The sequence below is a fragment of the Cinclus cinclus genome, chromosome 2 (assembly GCF_963662255.1).
Source record: "Cinclus cinclus chromosome 2, bCinCin1.1, whole genome shotgun sequence".
In the NCBI taxonomy this organism is placed as follows: Eukaryota; Metazoa; Chordata; class Aves; order Passeriformes; family Cinclidae; genus Cinclus; species Cinclus cinclus.
Window position 1 is genome coordinate 93,603,315 of NC_085047.1, and position 15,458 is coordinate 93,618,772.

Consider the following 15,458-nt stretch of genomic DNA (forward strand, 5'->3'; position numbering starts at 1 on the left):
GTTGAGACCTTGTGGGCAGCACCAGGTATGAGGCAGCTGAGCACAAACTCCACAGTTTGGTTTGCGAGGTCTTGTGACAACAAGGAAAACAAATGGATCTGTCCTCAGCCTGCACATTCATCTCTGCTTCTGCTCCAATGGCAGGGGCTAAGGATGAAGAGTTGCAGGGGACAGCAACATCTTTCTCATGCAGGGAGCCCACCCCTCCTCTGTCCTGCAGCCTCTCTCTGTGAGGAGGGGCTGAAGGACACGACTGGGCTCGTGCAATCTAGCTTGTCCTGTCTACAGGGCACACTGATGGAGGGAAAATGGTCCTGTGGTGTGAAGTCGCTAGGAAATACAAATCAAGTAAAATAAAATCAGTGGAAAACGGTGCAAGACAGCGTTACGCTGAATATCTGTGCCAGGCACATGGGGGGGGTGTGCTCTGTAATGGAAAGGGGGCTAGTTTCACAGTGGTAAGGGATATTCTACAATAGCAGCACAGTCATATTTGAACTGAAGAGTTTCCTGTGGACAAAATAATTTTATCCATAAATCTGCATACCAGTGCATACCCTCATTAAATACTGGAATAAGGAATATAGATGGGTCCAACATCCACAGTGTGGTGTGGTGCCTTCGAGCCCTTTGCTACTGGAGTCCCTGTCCACTGGAAAGAAGCTGTCACTGTGCTCCTCTGCCACAAACCTGGGAGTGTTAGCAATGCTTTTGGAACTGTACAAAAGCGACATGCAAACAGCTCCTGCCCAAGGAGCTCATGTCCTAACACAGACAAGCCCAGACAGCTGCAAAGACAGCATCCTGCATTACAGGAGAGAGACCTCATCTCAGAACCAGCTTCCCTCATTTTTCTTCCAGCTTATCAAGACAGGAGTCCTTTGTAGGAAGCCTTCAACAGATAAACAGTGGTGAAATAGAAAAGGAGATGTTGCATGCTTGAGATTGGATAACAGAAGGTTCATAAAAGAAAGAGAAAAGTAGGGGATCTAGAAACTGAAAAACAGCCAAAAGGTGATTTATAGAGAAAAAGGGGTATTTGGATCAGAAGAAATAATGCAGACATATCCAAGTCTTTATCTGACTGGACAGAGACTATACAGGTTTCCCTATTCTGAATGGAGTGAAACAATTTGTACTGGGGAGGATAGCAAGTACAACTTCCTTTTTTGCTCTTACACCTATGCTAGACTTTGCCAATAACCTTGACGACAAAGAAACCTGCTTTGGACAAGTCTATAAGGGCTAATAACACATCTTTAATCAGTGATACTGTATTTACAAAAATTAGTTTTCTTAAGCAACAAGCAATAGATAGACACAGAATTTAATTGAACAACCGTGACACATATTGAAAACAAACCAAACCAAAGCCACAAAAAATCCCCAAAGTGCTTTTCTTTGCTGGGAATCTATGATAGCAGTAAACAGAAAGGAGTTTGACAGACTAACACAGCCTTTTCATAGAAAAATAGTTTTAGCCTGTGGGAGAAAAAATGCTGCACAGATGCTTTATTTGTTGGGGCTTACAGCTTTATTCATTGTCTAGAGTTATTCACTGTGCCTAAAACACAGACTTCTATCCTTCAAGATTTTCTTGCTGCACGTTCCCAAAGTTCATATCTAATGGTCAATATAAGATATTTTAACATTTGCCATCCTTTTCCAGATAAATGTAATGGAAACACTCAGGTGTATTTCAACAGTCTGTTTCATTATGCAAATACACTGAAGATGATTCGGAAACCTTATGTACAAACTGAGGTTAATAAAGAACATTTATTTTCTTAAGCGTCAGTAAGAAAATGCTGAGAACAGGCTCAGTCTGCCTCGGCAGATACTGTTTGAGATGACAGCCTGCCCATTCCCACATTCCTGGTCTCTCCAGGTCAGACTCAAAGGATTCCACTAATAGTTTGGTACTTAGCAAAGCAGACAAAAAGAAAATGGGTCAATGTTACTTGCTCCCATGTGACAAAAATACAGAAAATAGAAACAAGCACCATTTGAGAAATTTGTAAAGCCTCAGACATATGTCATGAGAAACATTTACAATCTCTGGAGTATAATTTAAGTGCTAAAGGATGACCTGGATTATCCCTCTTGGATGCCTTTGTGAGCTACCCAGGCAAGAGTAAACCCATCATCCAGCTGCTGCTCTATCTTTAAACTCCTTCTCACAGTAAGCATAAATTGCAAAACTTGGCTGAAAGCACAAATAATATTTCTGTGCAGTAGTTGTACTGTCTGACTGCTAGAAGTCAAAGCCTGAAGGTCTAACCAAATGGACAGCACATTTTTCCAAAAATAATCCTGACAGTGCATTTCATTTCCCTAATGAAGTGTAATTCATATGTGAAAAGCCAAACGAAAAGATCAATGATAAAGAATCACAGAATATTCTGAGTTGGAAGGGACCTATAAGCATTGTGCAGATCAACTCTTAAGTGAATGGCCCACCCAGGGATCAAACCCTTGGCTCTGTGAGCACCCCATGGTGGGAAATTTCTACCCAACTGAGCTGGCATATGTCCATACAAACACACATACATACACATATACATACATACATACACACATACACACATACATACATACATACAGGAGGATGTGCTGTGCCATGCAGACACTATTGACACAAATGAGTGGAACCTTTTCTTCAGGTACTTATCTCTTAACTTCCAGTACTTATTTTCTAAATAAGGTAAAATATACTTGCAGGATTTCAGGAAAACATAAAGGATTTAAAAAAAAAAAAAAAAAGAGGTCATTCATGAAAAAAGCTATGGCAGTATTTTCAAATGGTAGTGAGTTGCATCCAAAGGATTCTTATCTCAGCACTGGCTATTATCACCAAAGTTAACTTTGCACTATTCATCTGCAGCAAGTTTCCTTTCCATTAGTTCTTCACTAGAGTTAACTTTTCTAGAGTTAAATTTCAAGTCTTATTTATTTTCTGAAATAAGATGGTTCTTGATTCCTTACTATGATTTTTTCTTGCATTTTCTCTCCATCTCTCATTCAAATTTGTGATATGCAGATGTTCAAGTACACTATTAAAAATGCTGTCCTCAAAATCCTGAAATATCAGTGAAATACCTTCTTGATTTATTAGTAAACTGCCATAAGATTTGTTTTTTCAATGAGTGCAACAAGTCCATAAATCAACAGATCACATAGGTAATGCAAAAGGAATCAGATGGTGTAATTCCAAACAGAAGACCTGAATCTACAACGCAAATAGTTAATCCAGCATATCGACTTTGGTCAGAAGTTTGTTTCAACTGCAACCTTGGTATTCATTTTGACTGATGACACTAATTCTTGAGCTACGTCCAATGCTGTTGAATTGTTTTCTCATCACATCAGCTGAGATTGCAAACATTTCTGATACAAGGTTGCAGAAGTATCTGCACAGGTCTAACCTTGGGCTTTAGGAGGAAGGTTGTAGAAGTATCTGCATGAATGCTCCATACCTGTATTTTGCTGGAGATAACGTATGTCAATCCAGAAAAGTTTAAAATTATTAAACTGAAAAAGGTGAATGTGTCCTTTTGACTACCTTCCATTCAAGTATCACTCTTTTCTTCTTCTGTACAGTTCTGTACAGTGATATGAAAAAGTTTTGAAGGAATTTTGCTTTCAGGGCTGGAGCAAAAGGCAGGGAGTGCAAATTGTTACCATGGGGTGGGCTTAAAAAAATTTATATTCCTTTAGATTACAAATAAATACAATTTATGAATGTTACTTGTGGAATCAAACAATCTTTCATATCTGGTTGAAATAGAAATGTTCTGCAAAGGAGCAAAAGGGTAACAAGGAGTGAAAAAAAAATTTTGGTCAATATGCATATCTTGTTTGATTTGAAAGAAAGACTTTGAGTCTATATTTTTATCATTTTTATAATTTTTAAACATTCTTTCCTATGTTCTGAGCATTTACAAATGGAAATGTAATTTCTGTGTGAACATATAACTGCACTCCTGCATGCACTGAAACAAAACACCCTGGTTTGCTTTTTAATATATCTTGCATTTTTTTATTTGAAACAGATTCTGAGGAAGACCTTTCCCAAATCTCAGATTTTGTGTAGAATGCATATATGGGAAGTGGGGCTTCTTGCTCATGGGAAAGTTATCTAATCTCCGTCCACTAGTTCAAAAAGATCTCTGATGTTGATTAAACATGTATAAACAGAGCTTAGAAAAAAAACAAAAAGAAAGGAAACATGCATATTTCACTCAAAAAAAAGTCAAGACAAATGTACTAAAGGACAGCAATTAGCAACCAACATAACTATCCCACTACATGGCTGATTAATTGTCAGTGTAGCCCAGCAATGTTCATTAAATAAAACATTAGGTCATACACTAGGTATCAAGTTTCAGACTGCCACAAGTTCAAGTTCTGTCAAGCCAACCTGTACACTGCCTGCCTTTGCTAGAGAACTCAAAAGATTTTGGGCCTATTTGCTGCTAAAAGTTCATGCAATTAAGCCTTATACCCAAGATTTAGGTGCCTATGGAATAGTACCAAGACTTCAGGAATTTGTGTATGCTGGCAAGATCTTGTAACGCTGAGTTGTAAAAGTATAAAGTTAAACAAAAGCATGCATTTGAAACCACCCTCACATACACATGCAAAACAAAACTATATTCATGTATCTGAAATCAGAATTTAACTTCAGTCTTAAACAGATTTTACAGCAACACTTTCCCTGTCTTTTGCCAGTGGAGCTGCTTTCCTGTATTACCTTGACTAGAGGAAAAAAAGAAAATTAAATCTTGAAGTACCACACCAGACACTGATTACAGCACTGAAATAATGAAGAGTGTAATCCTCTCCCATATATAGTGCTCATTAATACCATAGGCACTTTACTTTTAAGTCTGTTACCATTACAAACACCTCCTCCAAATACCTTCCCTCAGAGGGCAGCTTTTCTTCTGGGAATTTTCCAGAGACTTAACCTTGTCTATGAAGCAATGTGAGATTTTGAAGCACCAATTTTTGGTACTTATATCCATTTTGCTGCAGAATGTGAGAATACTTCAAAAGATGTGGGATCAAGTTTGCCTCCAAAGCTTTGTGTGTGGCAAATGCTGGAGAGCAAACAGGACATTTCCTAAACCATTTCTGTCTTGATGACCATAAAAAATATCCCTCAAAACCTTGATGCTGATCTAGCAAGTATTTAGGGGTTCTCAGTCAGAGGGAAGGTGGACAATCAGCCTGGAACAAGGGATCAAATTTCTGATAAACTCTAAGCTCTTGATTATAATGTCTGCTTGGTGTGAGGATGCTCCTGAGACAGAGTGAATCTTCCAGGAGAGGACAAAGCAGGTGATAAGTGGACACAGAGAGCTGGATTTGGAACAAGTGAGAGGACTGAGAGGCCTGCTAAGTGCAAAGGGAGCCCATGAGATAGGTATTTTATTCTGGTAGAAGGGACTGGTGACCAATGTGACCATCAGTCACAATTCTCTATTATACCCCTCGTGAGGGAAAGTAGAACAGGGGTGTCCAAGGGGGTTAACCCAAGGCAGCTGTGTGGGAGACAGGTCCTTGCCAACTCTGTGGAATAGGTAGGGTAAATAACAGCATTTACAATTCCACTTGACTGGTGCTTGCAACAGAGGTCAAATGGTCAAAAGTTGTAAATGCTTCTACAGCAATGCTAGAAATCAAAAGAATAATATTATGGAATTATACTACCTGACAATAAATGACATCCCTGATACAAAAGGCATCTCATGCTGGTGAAAGGAGGATAATCAGTGGCATACATAGACTAGCCCATCTACTTTACGGGAATGATAGCAAATGAGATACAGCCAGGGCAATGGCACAATATGTGAAGGCTACAACAAAGTGTTACAGAAAAAAAATACTCTGGGAGGAGGGTAACATTAGGAGTCCTTGTGGGTGGAAATAACAGAAAGGTAGGACTTTGTATTTAGGATTCCTCTGTTAAAGACACCAATCATTAAATACTCAGTGAAATTAGAGAAGCTGAACAACTAGGTCAGGTAGCAATACTGGCCAATTCCAACTACCCACATACTGTCAGGCATGATGCCTCATCCAGATGTGATAAGGAAATAAAAGGTTTGGACCCACCAACCAACTTTTTCTTAGCACAATAAACACTGGGACCCATAAGAAAGAATGGTGCTCTGTATTTAGTCTCAAGTGCTGCACAGGACCTGCTTCAGGAGGTATGATTGTGAGAACAGCTCTGCAAGACCTTCAAAATGTAACTGAATTTAATGTTGCAGTGTACTGGGATGAAGTAAGCCAAACAAATACATCACACAGATATCCAATTTCAAGAAGGGGAAATACATAAAAATCACAAAAATAGTAAAAACCTGAAAAAGCAGTCAAAAAGCAATCTGGAGTCTTTTCAAAAAACACTGTTTTAAAAATCCCAGTAAACTGTGTGTCACATATCAAATAGAAAGTAAAATGATTCAATAAAAACCCTCCACAGCTCACACAAAAAAATAAATAAGGAGGCTATTGTAGGCAAAAGGATCGGCATTTAAAAAATTGCTGAAACGAACAGGAAAGCCCATAAAAAAACCAGATCAAAAATAAATGGAAATTAGGATGGCTGAAAATGAATGAGAAAAATTTGCAGAAGATAACCAAGCTGATAGTAAAAAGTTGTTTAAAGGAAAACAAAAAGCCATCAAGGGAAATAGTAGTACCACATGATACAAAGGGCTCATAAAGGGCACTTGGAGATAATAAGGACATAGCAGAGAAACTGTGACTTCTCTGCAGAGGTCTTTACTACTGAAGGTATGTGAGAAGGTCTCAAATCCAAGCTATTCCTTGAGACATAATAATTTCAGGTAAATATGAAGGAAGTAGTAGATAAAACAGGTAAGGCAGGTGTTACTAAGTGAACACAAGTGGGGACATTCACCCATGAATTCTGAAGGAACTCAAGTGTGAAGCTGCAGAACTGCTGGCCAAAGTGTGTAACCCAACCTTACAAATTGCCACTGCACCAGTGGGCTGGTGCCAACCAAGCTTCCATGTGGAAAAGGGGCTCATGAGGACACTTTGAGAACTGTGGGGCAGTTTATTTGAGTTTCCTGCTTGGCAAGGCAGTAGTCCACCTTAAGGAACACAATAACTGAGCTCAATGATAAGCATGGTAAGACAAGCCTTAGTGACTATATTTAGATTTTAAAAACTGTTTTTATAAAATGCTTCACTGAAGATTTTAAAATAAATTATCTTGGGGTTGTAAGAGACATGCTCTTATGGCTGTTAAAGTATAGGAAGAAAAGAACAGTACCTGACTGACACATTTCAAAATGACAAAACACCAGTGGGTTGTCTCAGACATGTTCTGTAACTGCTTTTTGCAAAGATTCCAACGGTGATCTACAGAAGGGACTGAACTGTGAAACATCTGAGAGATGTCTATAGATAATACTAATCTCTCTTAGGTTGTTAAATATGATGCTGGTGATGAGGAATGGGGAGATCTGGTGATTTCCCATGCTGGGAGATCCAGAAGGACCCCACCAAACTAGATGGGTACTGTTCTGGTCTCTCGCAGAAGAGCATAAAGGGACTAAGGCCTAGAGTGCACCCTCAAAAGAGAACCTAAAAAGGTTGTGACTCACTCTTTTGGACAAGGAAAAGCTGAGAGGGAATATAATTGACATTTACAAAATTAGGGAAGCAGTGAGTAACCTAAACATAGAGCTACTTGAAATCTCACTGTACTAGAAATAGGGTATATTTGATGAAACCAAAGGGAGATTTTCTTAGAACAGGTCAGACAGTGATTTATAAAATTTGTATCATTTCAGTAGTGCCACTGGAGGTTATGAAGACAGTTACAGTAGCTTCAAAAAAGGAATAGACAAATTCAGGATGAAACACATAAACTGAAGGAACATATAAATAGGGTTATCTTGTGTACAAGTACATGGACTGCAGAAAATTGCCAGAACTCTGTGCTCACTGTAAATAGCATCTCTTACTACCACTGTTGGGAACAGAATAGTGAGCTAGATTAATAACTTAGAAGACACTTCTAATGTTATTATTTTGTGAAGGAAAAAAAAAATCCAATTTCATCACATATATCAGTTTATACCAACACACTTATAAGGAGCTACTGCCATTATACCAGCTTGGAAGCCAGTTATATCTGATATATAAGAATGAAAGTAACAGTTGATAAAATTATTTTATTGTATTTAAACATTTTCCTATAATATAACAATGGAGTTGACTTTAGACTATTAATGTGTTCTATTTTGTTGTCTGTTTTTAATTACAAAGAAACACATCTAGATCATAGCTCCTATTGTTAAGACTTAAACTTGTATGGAAAATGCTTGCAAGTGAATATCACACACTAGATTTCCCAACCGTACAACATCCAAAAGCAGACAGAAGTAATTACAGGTGTACTGGTAACAGCTTACCCTTGGCCACTGCATTAGTGAAAACAATATAACAGATATCTGTAAAGGAGTTCTAGTGATCTCATGTCAGTCTAGGTTAAAATTGAATGTTTGGGCATACCCAAAAAAGTGGCCTTTATGGGGGGACACAAAGCTTTCTTTTAATTTCAGTTTCCATCATTCCAGCCCCTTGCAAAAACAATGGCTAAATGGCTTGAGCACTGTTAGACGGTTGACTTGGAAAGTACAAAAGAGTGCAATTTCTCACTCTTTAGAAAAATCAAAAAGATTTCTACTCACTTCCACTTTCTATAAAGCCTTCTAGGATGGTTATGAAGTGAGGCTGATTATGAACTTCAATAGGTCAAACAGCTGGCCATTGTACTGAATGGAGTTATCATTTCCTACATAAGTGCATTAATGTTTAACAAATTTTAAGTCACATATATTGTTCTCTGAGCAAAGCATAGTTTGCAAAGAACTCTAAATCTCAAGATTTAACAGTTGCAATAAAATTCTTGAGGAAAAATTAACTTTTTAACTTTAAAAAAAAAATATTCCTTTAATCCAGGCTTTCCATTTCATTCAAAACAGAACTTCAATACCATATCAGTGTTTCCCTTTATTCTTTTCCAGGCATCTGTGTAGTCTTTACATTATGTACCAAATGTACCTTAGGGAAAGGGTGAGTCTGCTGTTATAGGAGAACAATTTAGGAGAAGTTGCCATAGAAGAAAATGAGAAGATGAATCTGTCTCAGGGAGATCAGTCTGCTGTCTTTCCTCTGCCTTCTCACTCTGTGTCCTCCACTGAGGCTTATACTATGATTTCCTGTCATGTGGATTTGAACATTCCTTCAGGAGCTTTGATTTGCACTTCAACTCCACTGAGTTTTTGCCAGCTGTGAGAAAGGGAGATGAGGCTGAGGCTGGTCCCCAGGCTTGGCTCCTGCAGCTCCAGCTCCAACCATCTACCTAGATGCAAGGTACGGTTAAGTGGACTGGATATTTGTAACCAGCTAACAGTAAATACAACTGGAATATAAATAGGCTGCAGTGAAACAAAGACTAGAGTGTCATTAAAGACTGGAAAAACAAAACCAGCTTACAGAAGGAACTTCACTGTTTCTACTATGAAGATGTGAACACAAAGCAGGACTGGAGGCAGGCATTTCAAGGGGATCGTGTATGGCCCAAGAAACATTTCTTTAGAGAAACTTCTCCATGAAACAACTCAGCATTTGCAGGAAGTTGCAAACAGTAATCAGCAATGTCCTGATTCTCTTAACATTTGGATTTGACCAACTTTCCTTTTGGGAATGAAGAAGAAAGTGCCATTTGCAGGTGTCCTCACAGCCCTGGGAGCAGCTCAGATGAAAGGCAGGAGTTTGCAGGCTAGATGTTGCTTTTGCTTAGCTGCAGCAGCTCCCCCAGCACTACAGAGAGCAGATGATGCTTCTGCTGTTTTATTTTTCTATCCCCACTGGATTTTAGCTGTTTCTGAGCCCAGTGAAAGTTGCAGCCCAGCCCAGGCAAAATAAAGTAGAGGAAAATCTAAAACCAGGAAGCTCTTTCCAGTAGCCCTGCTAGGTGGGTGCATTGATTTGTGCTAGGTGGCCTTTAGCCCCTAGAAACTATCCTTGTGAAGCACGATTCAACTCTCCTGCACTTTTGTGCCTATCCTTACAAGTCCTGAACCAAAAGCAGTGTAGACAGCACAGGGCTTCCAGATGCCCTGCACCTGGAGACCTGGCACAAATCACCAAAGCCTGGATGCATCTCCACACATCTTGACAGTGTCTCTCTGTCTCTAGCACAGAGCTCCAGGCAATAACAGTGGGCATATTTTGCAAAAAAACCCCCTTTTTAAAAAAGAAAATTATTGGATTAAGACAACAAATTAAGCTAAGGCTCTTTTCTTAAATGCTGTATTTTAAGACTACAACTGAAGCAATCACAACAAATGAAGTAGAAGCACATATAAATAAAGAGCAGGTATTTCTTCAAACCTTTACTCCTTTCATAGTTTGCAGTTGTGCTTACCACTTCAATGAATTCAATTCATTCAACAGATGCTGATGTGTATTCAGTAGCAGCAATTAAAAAAAAAAAAAAAAGCTTTTAATTTGCCTGGTCTTAGACCTGTCACAAACTGGCAGTGAATTTCCAGAGGATAGCAGGGCTGACAGCTGGCTGCAGACCCTTGCAGTGCTGCTCCTACCTGAGTTCCAGGCACACTTGTCCCTGCAAGTGACAGCTCTGTGGCACCTGGGCTGGAGAGTCACTGCAGAAGCAGGCTCTGACACACTACTTCAGGCACTCTCACAAGTGCAAACACGCAATACATCTATTGTGCATGCAATGAGTCACCTCGAACAGAAAACGTGTGCCGTGCCAGATTAGACAGAGGTTTTGTGAAAATAAATATTCCCATTGAGGATTAGCATGAGACCAGAAGCTAAGCCAAATGTGACTAGACTCTGAAGGCCAATCTTGTTCCTTAAACCAGATGTTTAACAGGGGTTGTGACATCTGAAGAGATCAGCAGACACAAAATACAGGCAGTGTATGCTAAATCAGAACGAGGTGTATCATTTCAGAGAGGTAAAATACAGAGAAATAAAATACGATTTTTTGAAGTACAAAATTCTGTAAATCCCTTTTTCCAATACTTCTTTACATCTTTCACAATTAACCACAAGCAGCAAAATGTAATTTATGTTTTGTAGCATATCCTTTTTCTCTTTTTGAGTATCTGTTTAAAGGGAGGCCAGTGTCATTAGTAAATGTGGGTTACATAATTCTCTGAGGTAAAACTGAGAGTGGTAAGCAAGTGCATAAAATCTGCCCTCACTTTCCCAGTCTAGATAGGAAGCAACTCACAGGGAGCTTCTTGTCAGTGGCACCTGACTGCTTCTCTACTGTGGTTTTTCCACATTTTCAGCTTTTCTAACTATGCAATTAATTTTGTTTAATTACCTCTTTTTTCTTTCACATTTGGCAACTTGAAATTCAAGTCATTCAGTCATTAGGAGCATGAAAAATATTTCAGTCACAGAAGTTTGCAGTTTTGCAACAGATATTTTCATGAACTCTAGTGAGCATCTTACAGCATCAGTTTTTGATTTTCAGTCAAAAGTGGGAAGTGGCAGGAGGCACTTGCCAAACTTCATGTGCTGGATGATAAGGGTAAGGCAGTAACAGCTGGAGGGAGTCCCATGGGAAGATGTGTCTCAGGGAAGGGCTTGTTTGTCCTCAGCTTCATCAGGTTGCCACTGGATTATTGTAATGGAAAGCAGATCATGAGCAGCTCATGGTCAGGCCATGGGAGTATAACCATTACAGTCCCCATGGCATGGTAACCCCAGGATCATCTGACTTCCATGGAGAGACATCAGGACTTCTGTAAACAACAGTGTTCCTTGCCTCCCACCTACACTGTGACTTTCCTACCACCTCTCCCTCCACTCAGACGTGGAGTCAAGCTTGAGGAATGCAATGGGAATAGGAACTCATGGCTGGCTAAGTGAAGGGAAGGCAGAGAACTGAAAAACCTTATGAGGTTTGTGATAGCACAACAAGCACATGACCTGCCACCACATCTCTTGCCTGACCTATTCTTAGAGATGGGTGGATGGAAAAGGCTGAGTCACTGTCTCAGCTGCAGAAGACCAAGCTGTACAGAAGGAGCCTGCCAGCCAGGGCTCCAAGCCATACAGGATAGGAGCTGCTCTATTTCTCAGTGTTCTTTGTGGCAGGTGGCTAATCCCCTCGACCCCATCTCCTTTCCTCTGCCTCATTCCTCATTAGTCCCCAAAACGAAGAACAGACTGAACAGACTATCAGCCACAACATAATGCCAGAAATTCTAAACAGTTCCCTTTCAGCTGGGATTTCAGGTTTTGCAGGTGTGATTCTCTCCTGATTTAGTGAAAATCACACAAAATCACAGAATTATTGAATCATTTATTTGGAAAAGATCTCTAAAATCACCAAATGTGTGTATCCCATGCATGTATGTGGTATCTTTCATCATTCTGATCTGATCTGCTTGTCATGGCCATCAGGTCCCTTGGCCCTCATCTTTGAGATAAGTGCCTGCTACATATCATAACAAGGTATTCACAACAAAGTATTTCTTCAAATCTACGAGCTTGTGAGAAAGTAAGATGAAACAACAACAACAGCTTTTTTCTGAAAAAGAATAATTGTTTTAACACTCTTAGCAGTTTAGTGCAAGTTCACCTATAGCAAATTATATAGCATTGAACTTGTACCATCAACAACAATTTACAGGAAAACATGTTACTTACACGGCTTCCTTTTTCAGGGAAACACTGACATCCTCCACTGCAGTCTCTGCCTCCACATGGTCCTGTGTATTTCTTTCCACCCTGCAAACCAGAACACACATAACAAAAGTTAAAAGCTATCAGCTAGAGTATCTGAAATAGAACAATCATCTTTGTTAAGCAGACTTGCTGGGAACTGCTAAAGCAAAGACCAGGATCAGATCTAAGATTTACAGCTGAAACCTCTTTAATATATGTTTAGAAGCAGCCATGAGTGGCTGTCCAGTTCTTGGAGATCAGCATCAAGAAATATAATGTTACTTAGTTTATTTCCCTCCACGTTTTCAAAACACTGCACCTCCATGCTGAATAGTATCTCGCATATCTTTTTCACACATGCAATAGGTATTGTATCACAGAAGTGCAGCTGCTTGGATTCTTTAGGGACATGGACTAAGTCCTGGGTCACAATGCAACACATCCTTCTATGCATGCTCCAAATGGTTGCTGAATTTTGAAATATCTATTGGTGGACATAAAGGAAGATGTAGGTATCATGTTCAAAATCATGAGCCAAACTCCTGCTTTCTCTTCTTCTACAGCTGCCTATTCTAGAGGAACAAAAAATTTACCAGCAGTCAACCACTGTGATTTAGAAGTCACTCCCAGCTTAAGTAAATGTCTTCAGTTACATCTCTCCTGCCTGACCAGAACCACGTTGGCCTGGGCCACAAATATACGGATCACAAAAATCCTTGGATGGACTTCAACAGGCAGACAAACTCAGATTATATTCCATGCAAGTGCCTGCACAGAATGCAGCAGCCACAGTCAGTCTTGTTCAGAAACCTGAACAGCAGAGATGCTGTGCATACTGTGGTGTGACTTTTATGAATGTAACTTAATGATCTGGAATGTTGTGAAGATCAGCCTGCAGTCCACCTAGGCTCAGGGTTTCGAACTCCTGAAAATGATCCAGCAGCCTAGTAAGTAATCTGGGAAAGGAGGAAGGGATTTCTCATCACTATTTCTGAACCTGACTTGGCTTACAGCAAATAATTAATACAGTCAGAAGAAAAAGAAAGAAGAACTAAGTCTAGTGGCTACAGGAAACCAGAGTCCCTCATTCAGGGCATTTCACATGCACTGCTCCTCAGATGAAACCTCAAGGCAACCCAGCTGTAGGGGACAGAGTCAGGCTCCACATCACTTGCCCACCTCTTGACTAAAGCAAATGGTGCCTTCACTTTTCTGCCTCCTTCACAGCTTGAACCCATCATCTCCTGAAAGGGAGGTGAAAGGGGTATAAAAACAGGAATGGTTCCTCTGAACTGCAATGCTGTTTCATAAATAGAGACAGTGATGCTGCCATTCCTGCCTCTAGGGCTGACTTAAAGAGCTAAAACACAGAGAGGGGACCAAAGCTGCCATGCTTAGAATTTTTCATGTGTCTCTAAGCAGTCCTCTACTCAACACCTGAGGTTTTTTGGTCATATTTCTCAGGTATCCATTTCTGCCTTTACACTACCTGAAAACACAGCTTTGGGGTTTGGATACCTTCCTGGAAATCAAATGAATGAAAGGTATGGAACAGGCACCAAGCATTGCCTAAGGCCTGTTTTGGTCATATTTGTATAGCAGGCTCTTAATCTTACAACACACAACAATAAAAAGTTCCCAAAACAAGTTTTTATGCTTGTAATGAGAAGATTCATACCTGCATCGTAAGTACTTTTATACATTAAAACACTTTTGTTTCAGCTTTATATTTAATTCTCATGTTTCATTGAAGAGGTAGGGTTTTCATACTGACAAAAGCAGTCCATCAAACTGAAACCATGCCCTGACCTATTTATAGGTGAGGAGCATTATTCAGGAAATTATTTCATGGATGTAGCAGAGTTCTAAGTCATGCTATGAGTTCAAATTCATTTTTAAGCTATTGTTTAGAGGAAATATTGAATCAAGACAATTTTATAAACTCCAGCAATTTTCTCAGGTTGGTCCATTTTTTAGTTATATATCTGGATGATCACAAACTCACTATTTCCATGGAGTTTATTTCTTATTAACCTATTTGAAGATGAAATGTGCATTTTTTGCTCAGTATACTTCATTTTACGGAGTTTCCCCCACAGTTCCTTTTCTGAAATCGAGTATAGTTCCATTAATTTTTATGGATGCCATGCAGATGTATGGCCAATGTGATCATACTCCTCTGGAGGATGAGGGTACACTTTAAGGAGCACTCTGCTATGTAGTGCTGCCATTGGTAACAATCAATTTTGAACTTTTAGAACCTGTTTCTGTCGGTGCTGTAAACAACAGCATATCCCAGCCTAAGAGTAATAGATACAGTAGTTCAATCATGTGAGTCTTCAGCTTTCCCCACTGAGAAAAAAATGAGAACAATATGTTTTTTTTTTTAATTAGCAGAGTGACTCAAAATTTGGTAAACTGTTGACAAGGAGAAAATAGAAAAGGAATCAGAATTATGGTAAGATATTTGTGCACTTGTAAGAAAAAAGTGGAGGAGGCTGCTAATGCTTATTTCAAATGGAAGTTCAAGGTCTGTTGTTTGTGTACTACCCACCATCCAATATTTTAATTTGCATGCTGTAACAATACCAGCAGCTAATATGGGGACACAATTGTTTTCTTCCACAATTTTAGGAAGCTTTTTTTTTTTTTTCCATTATTTTCTCATTCTGTATCCTTTTATGCACACA

At 39.4% G+C, this 15,458-nt stretch overlaps 1 protein-coding gene across 1 annotated transcript in view; it reads right to left on the reverse strand.

Annotated features, from left to right (window-relative positions):
* COL4A2 (collagen type IV alpha 2 chain) overlaps window positions 1–14,452 on the reverse strand; it is a 97,786-nt gene extending 83,334 nt beyond the window's left edge. Inside the window, exons 1-2 of the mRNA XM_062514962.1 lie at window positions 14,447–14,452; window positions 12,751–12,831 (exon numbers count right to left, since the gene is read on the reverse strand). Coding sequence (XP_062370946.1) covers window positions 12,751–12,831; window positions 14,447–14,452 — 87 coding nt within the window. The remainder of the gene's footprint in view (window positions 1–12,750; window positions 12,832–14,446) is intronic.
* Window positions 14,453–15,458: the final 1,006 nt, after the last annotated feature.